Below are 7,126 nucleotides of genomic sequence, written 5' to 3' on the forward strand. Positions count from 1 at the left end.
TCACAATCATAAGTTGACAATGATGGTATGCAGGGTCTGGTTGCAAAGTTGTGGCTCGAGAAAATTATGGTTGTTATCATAGTCGTCATTTATGAAAAAAATTTTGCTGCAACGGTGATTCCACATCAAATTTATCACAACCTAATGAGAACACTTGCATTTCATTGATTACCACGTATTTCACCGATTCCCGTGATGATATCCTATACTGTCCAATCGATTTTCGATTTTTGATTAGGTTGTTATAAGTTTGATATGGTATCATCGTTGTAACGAATATTTACTCGTCATTCAGAATTGAAAGTATTAAAATGATGTCACAATGAGCCTGTTAGAAGTCTGCAAATTAATCAGAACAGTGAGAGTGTCCATCAAGCTCACAGAACAATAACAGAGATTCCAGCAGCGAAATTTGACTTGTACACAACCATGACAAGGAACAATTATAGAGAAAAGAGCATAAGATTTAGGGACTATATCAAAACTAACACTGATCTTAAAGAGAAAAAAGAGGTACTTCTCCAAAATCAACAATAATAACGGAGCCACCATAGTTTTCATGAGGATTCATGTAGATGTGTGTTTAATCCCACATGGATTATTCATTGGAGAAATCTTGAATATTTATATAAATTAAGAAATTTAAATAATAACTTCTGATTAGTTTTTTGAGTGAAATCCTAGATTGTGATAAATAGTATAATGCAGCTCATGACCTATATGAACTAGAAGAAATTATAGCATAAGTCCATTTGAATTGATTGTAAGTTGATCGTGATATTTATGATTGAATTTAAATAAATTCAACCCCTTTGCTTGCTGAGAATATCAGAACTTAAAACAAAGAAGGATGCGTGTGGACATGTGTTTAACCCTACATCGATTATTCTCCAGAGAGACCTTAGATACTTATACAATATCAGAAAAACTTAAATAATACTTTCTAGCCAACCTTCTTCGGTGTGGTCTTGGACTGTGACGGTTTTAGCAGCCAATAGACATTACATGAAAAGAGTTGCAAGCAGCAAATTAAGTTTTAGAGAAGATTAGAGTATCAACTCTGGCTCAGATCAAATTCCTTTCACAACCTCAAGAGACCAACTCCACACTTAAAATCTAAGCTGATCTCTAATTTTCTTTTCTTTTTTTTTAAAAGATGTAATAAGATTCTTATCCTGGGCAGACCATACTTTTTCTCACCCTGAATATACGCATTACCATAGCTATCAGGATTTTTCTTGCAAACAATGTAGAATGCACCCCATTCAAGCAATTATATGACAATCTACTGCCTTGACTTCTAATAATAGGTCAAAACATGCGGAGCCCATCAAGTCTATGTTGAATGACACACCATATATTATTTAATTCTCAATGCATTAAGAACAGAACTTCATATTAAACAGCAGCTTCTCCCACAATCTCGGATAACAAAGATACGATGCGGTAAGACAAACTTGGGATAAAATAACCAACAACAATCCAACTACATGGAAAGAACATTATAAAAGCAACCAGAAAGTCCTAAATAATGGTATATAGCTATCTTTGCAACCCCAAATCTACGCAGTGGTCAAGGTGTTGGCGATATCAATGACAAATCGATATCTGACATCTGCCTTGGCAAGTCGCTCCATTGCCTTGTTCACATAATCCATGCCGATGAGCTCGATCTCTGCTGTTACGTTGTGCTTTGCAGCGAAGTCCAACATCTCCTGGGTATCCTTCATTCCTCCAATGCAACTCCCAGCTATAATTTTCCCTCCTATAGGCAGATCCATGCAATTCATTTCATCGAAAGGCCAACAAGTAAAACAAACAAACCAGCAATCTTACAACACATTGGAGAATCAGCACTTTACTTACCCATGATCAAAGAGAAAGCTGGTAGCTCCAGTGGCTTCTCTGGAGCACCCACCATGATCATCTTGCCCTGGGCCTTCAGCAGAAAGAGCAATGGCGTGAGGGGATGGACAGCAGACACTGTATCGATAATGCCATCCATTGTCCCCATGGCAGCCTAACAGGACAACAAAACATTCAAGAGTAAGATACGAGTGTTGGTGGCCGCGAACTTCGGACATAGAATTGCTACTTTACTGATACAAGTGTTGGTGGCTGCGGCCATTGCATTTAGAATTGCTATTTTACCTGCATTTGCTTAGAGTTACTGCTAACAATGAAGGCATCAGCTCCCAAATTTTCAATTGCTTCCTTCTCCTTCTTAGGGGATGAACTAACCACTGTGACCTTCGCTCCAAAGGCTTTGGCAAACTTCACAGCTACATGGCCGAGCCCTCCAAGGCCGACCACCCCAACATGCTTCCCTGCTTCATTGAGTCCAAAATACTTCAATGGGCTGTATACAGTGATGCCAGCACAAAGCAGTGGGGCACACTTGTCTAGGGGCATGGTGTCAGGGATCCGCACAACGAAATGCTCGTCGACGACTATCGTATCAGAGTACCCTCCATAGGTCATCGTTCCATCGGTATCGATGGCATTGTATGTAAGTATGAATCTGGGACAGTAGTTCTCGAAACCTTGTTTGCAGCTGTCACAAGAACGGCAAGAATTAACCAAGCAGCCCACTCCCACCTTGTCTCCAACCTTGAACTTATGTACATTGCTCCCCACTTCGGTAACGACACCAACAATCTCATGTCTGCACAGTTAGTTCCTTTTGTAAATCTTCATGTGTTTTCAGGTGTATGGGTGATGTCTATCAAATGGTTGCACTGTGCAAAGGTGAATATCTTTTTGTACTCATGTGAATGTTGTTGAAAGTGAAGCAATATGGAAAATTTATGCTTCCCTAATTAAGGATGAGTGCGATGATACTCCATGCACAGGCCAGATCTCCACACTTTACATCTACATGTGTAATCAACCAGATTCTTGCGATAATTATTAGCCAGTACATGCATCAACTATTGAAATAAAAGATTTTATCATGTTAACAAAATTTTGCATGAGCTAAGACGATTTTATGATGCTTGTTTAGTATAACACCTACATACTGGTACTACTGTTCGGTGCTCCAGGTCCTGGTTTCTGCTGCAAGCATTCAAAAGTTGTTTGGCGTCCATCGATATGCAGTGGTTATGGTAAGGCTCCAATGCTGACAAGTCACCTGTCTCTCATCCTAAATAAGGTCGACTCTGATCATATCATATTGAATAGAATAAAGCAGTTCACAGCCAGCATAGTTACCAGAAAGTGGGTTGGTTGCAGGAGCAGATTTAGCTGCAGATGCGGGTGCGCAAAAGCAGGTCTCTCAAACAAAAATAAGAATTGGAAGTGCTTAGGAAGCAGGTACAGAAGCAAATTTTCTAAGGTTCCGAAGCGGGTGCAGCACCATGGGTAGAAGCTTCCTGCTAGTATGGAGTAAAGAACGACACACAAGCTTCAAACAATTGCAACCGTATCATTGAAAGACAATCCTGTCTTTCAGCAAAAAGTAATCAAAATGTGCATTTTTCATTCTCTCTAAATTCATCTAAATGAGTATCAGAGAAAGGTTGTATTATGGTTTATGGATAAAAAAAGTTTGTTGGTGTTCAGAGGTACAAACCCTGGGACAATTGGGTAGATGGCATTTGTCCATTCATTCTTAATGCAATGAAGGTCTGAGTGGCAGATCCCACAGTACAGTATCTTTATGGTGACATCGTCATCTCTATTGTTCCTGTAAGCCAGTAAATTGTTCTGCTATTAGTCATTTATTCACACACAAGATATGTTTAAAGATTTCAATCAACTACTGCAGGAATCATGGACCATAAGAAAAACAATATATAAGATTATAATCATTAGATTCCAACAGCAATCCAGATACTTAGCCACCATGTTTCATCAGATGACTTCCCCGTAATATTTTAATCTTAAAAAGCAAACTACCCATGCATTCACTTTCTTCCGTGCTCATGTTTAGTACCATAATTCCATGTTTGTATTATTCAACTGGGCTATGGAATTGAAACCTAACAAACTGAACCAAGAAATGGGGCAGCAAAACCGTGGTCCTAATGAAAGATTACAGAAAATAGAAGGAACACCAGTAGAAGCCATCCACGCGGTTGCTGAACGTTAATAACAGTCAGGACATAATACATTGATGCTGCATTCAAAGCTCTGCCGGTACCACGTGAAACAGAGTAATGCACCTTATACCATCGGTCCTTCTCAAATAAAGGATTGAATCCACCAAGGCTATTGATGAATCAAGTCAAACATTTAATGCAGACAACAAATGTAGGTTTCATATGGTCATAAAAGAGAGTATGGACAGTGCAATTTGATCAAATTATGCTGCTGATCAATAGCGAGGTTTTGGTCAAGCTTGTTCATACAAAAAAAGAGACAACAAGACAAGATAAAATCTGGTCCACATAGACCTCAGACCTTGGTCATAAACATAACAAGTAGGCAGGTTAAGGAGTAGGTGCAAAAAGGTTTATAAACAGGGTGTAACACCTTGAATAAAACACCATAAAGTACTTAGGACATTAACCAGCATTCAAAGCTCTACATCTAAATATTCAAAAAATATGGTAAAATAATTCATATGGATAAATTTACTAAAGTGGGAGCAAATATAATTCTAGTGATCAAAATAAAAAAGTCAAAATAGCAAAACCACCAGTTCAAAATTCAGGTAAAAGCTACATAATGTAAAATGTCCATGCGATTAAGCATTATAATTTTCTTCTTATCCGTGAATGGACCCAACCAATACAACCAGGAAATAGATGATGGGGTCATTATGCAGTATTTCAAAAGATTTGAGTTCCAATAACACTAACAGGGGCAAATCTATAAATTGTGCCTTCAGAGAAAACAAGATGACAAAATATAGATCCATCAAGAAATTATTGCTGCTCTCATATAAGAAGAGAAGGGATACTGACTTCTCAACCAACAATAGTGGGAGGTTGCACCACCGTACTACAATAATTATTCCTCTTGCTGAGTAGCCAAAGGCAGCTTTAACTTTCAATGGATGGTTTAACCATTAGCATCAATCTGGATAGTCTGACCATTAGAATCAATCTTTCTCTCTTTATGCCAGCATTTTCTAATGATTCTTTTTTTTTGGGTTTTTTCTGGGTTTTGGGTGGGGGGGATCAGATAAATTAAACCAAACGAGTATAAGTACATTTATGGGAATCGGCAAACAAAATATTTAACAATGGGATAGGAAGATGCATCTTAGAATCCCATAATATCGATCCTGTGTGATTGGCTACATAAAACACCATCTAATTAACTGATTAACAGCAAACTCAACCATCATTGAGAGCACTTTGGTTTCTTTCCTTTTATTCTTTACATAAATGACAAAATTTATAAATAGAAAAAAGTTTAGCTACATATCCAAATTACCACTGGTCTCATTCATCATCAAAATCAATAATGCCATTTCAAGTTTCTGATAATAAAGAATGGTTAAGGGAAAGAAACTGCAACTCTCCCACAAAAGACATTGATGCATTCCATCATCCAGTTATTTTTCTATTCAGCATCAGCTTTTAAGGAAATATTGTTAGTATTTAAAAAAGAAAATACAATTTAGTCTATTGATAATTTACGTAGCTGCTTATATGAGTGTAGCTTAGTGCTCCCAAATGATCTTGCCCTCCTTCAGCATCAAAATAAACAATAATATTTAAAATTTATATCATAATAAATATGATTCTATGATCCAAGTAACTGCAGTTATTATTATTTAAAAGAGAAAAGGCAACTCTTTTTTTGTTATTAAATTATTATTGAATAATTGTTACAAGTTGCTATCACCTTAGTCATGGCATTTTAGGCAGGCATTCATGGCCCCCTTCATGAATGGCAAAGGAATTTCATAGCAATCTTTTCAGCCAAGGGGATCCATGTGCAAATAAAGTAAACTTCGGAAAGGTTTTTGTTCTTCAAAAAGTAAAAATAACTAATAAGTACTTGTAACAATTTTTTTATTTTCCTAAGCAAGTGTAGCGCATTAGTAAGGCTCTTTTTCGCACCGAGGGCAAAGTTGGCATTTTGACCTCAAAATTAACAACAAAAACCATTAACAATTGGTTCAGAACCTTCCGGGGAAGGTCACCGGGGAAACGTAGCAGCAAACGGGTGTGGTGCTGAGTGCCAGTAAGAAGCGACCGCATAAAACCACCTGGGGACCGCTTTCCGGACCGTTACGCCCAAAAAATTTCGAAAAGGAAATAAAAAATTATAAATATGAACAGATTAAAGAATAAATCGAACATAGAAGACCTACCAATCTTTTTCTCCAAGCTTTGCTTCATTTTCAGAATATTTCCATTATTTTTCGACCTTAAAAACTATATCAATAAAATTGTCTAGAATAACATAAGCAATATAAAGGAAAAAGAAAAAAAAAATCTCGTACCATGTTCGGACGCAGATAAAATAACAAAAAACCGGTAGAAGAAACAAAATCAATCCAAATCTAAAGAAATGATACCAGAAATACTTGAGAGGAGAAAGAGAGAATCCCATGGGGTTTTCCATAACATCAACAAACCAAACTAAACTAAATAACAGAGAAGAAACAAAGAGGGAGGCAGGATTCTACGTTTTAGCTCCTGTGTTCGGAGATGGAATAGAGAAGAATGATACCTTCGAGAGAAGGAGAAGGGAGAGAGGATGCCGGAGGTGTCCCTGGCCGCCCACCCGAAGGCCTTCCGGGGGTGCTCCGTTTCCGGCGATGCCTTCACTCCGTTCCCATTCACTGACGCCATTTCTTCTCGTTTCCGCAGAGACCGATGGAAGCAATGGGCTAAGAAAAGAAGGAGAGAGAGAGAGGATAAAAAGATTCGGAGTAGTGGAGGAAGGGAAGAGGGTACGAGAGAGGGCACCGCGAAGCCCCTCGGGGTGGCCAGCATTATATAGAGCGGGGAGCGTCGCTGATGACATACTTGATGACATAAACCTGGCCCGTTACTTGGGAAGGGAGAAATAAAATCACATGGTAAACGCATGTGGTGCTTACACGTTTCTCTGAGATTGCTAGAGATTGATGTGATCTCGTCCAAAAGAGCTTAATAAAATTGATTTGTCCTTCACATCAGTCAAACAAGATCAAAATTTCAACATCCGCTCGTAGATGATC

The 7,126-nt window shown here is 38.1% G+C and overlaps 1 protein-coding gene across 2 annotated transcripts; it reads right to left on the reverse strand.

The window, feature by feature from the left end:
* Window positions 1–1,337: 1,337 nt before the first annotated feature.
* LOC105037657 (probable mannitol dehydrogenase) lies at window positions 1,338–6,867 on the reverse strand. Of its 2 annotated transcripts, XM_073249364.1 has the most exons (5): window positions 6,634–6,867; window positions 3,575–3,688; window positions 2,152–2,665; window positions 1,867–2,020; window positions 1,338–1,765 (listed from the first exon to the last, which is right to left on the reverse strand). In XM_073249364.1, the coding sequence occupies exons 1-5, from the start codon at window positions 6,753–6,755 to the stop codon at window positions 1,563–1,565; spliced, it is 1,107 nt and encodes a 368-aa protein (XP_073105465.1). In that variant the 5' UTR covers window positions 6,756–6,867; the 3' UTR covers window positions 1,338–1,562. The 2 variants fall into 2 exon arrangements, with proteins under 2 accessions (XP_073105465.1, XP_073105470.1); XM_073249369.1 differs by lacking the exon at window positions 3,575–3,688 and having other exon boundaries at window positions 6,634–6,767.
* Window positions 6,868–7,126: the final 259 nt, after the last annotated feature.

The sequence above is a fragment of the Elaeis guineensis genome, chromosome 1 (assembly GCF_000442705.2).
Source record: "Elaeis guineensis isolate ETL-2024a chromosome 1, EG11, whole genome shotgun sequence".
Taxonomy (NCBI): Eukaryota; Viridiplantae; Streptophyta; class Magnoliopsida; order Arecales; family Arecaceae; genus Elaeis; species Elaeis guineensis.

What these genes read in the sequence shown, in the direction of transcription:
- LOC105037657 (XM_073249364.1), bottom strand. Translation starts at nt 6,755, where the DNA reads ATGGCGTCAGTGAATGGGAACGGAGTGAAGGCATCGCCGGAAACGGAG. An exon ending in ATCTACCCAATTGTCCCAGG is followed by an intron (nt 2,666 to 3,574) that starts GTTTGTACCTCT and finishes CTAACTGTGCAG; the next exon opens with ACATGAGATTGTTGGTGTCG. An exon ending in AGCTTTCTCTTTGATCATGG is followed by an intron (nt 1,766 to 1,866) that starts GTAAGTAAAGTG and finishes ATCTGCCTATAG; the next exon opens with GAGGGAAAATTATAGCTGGG.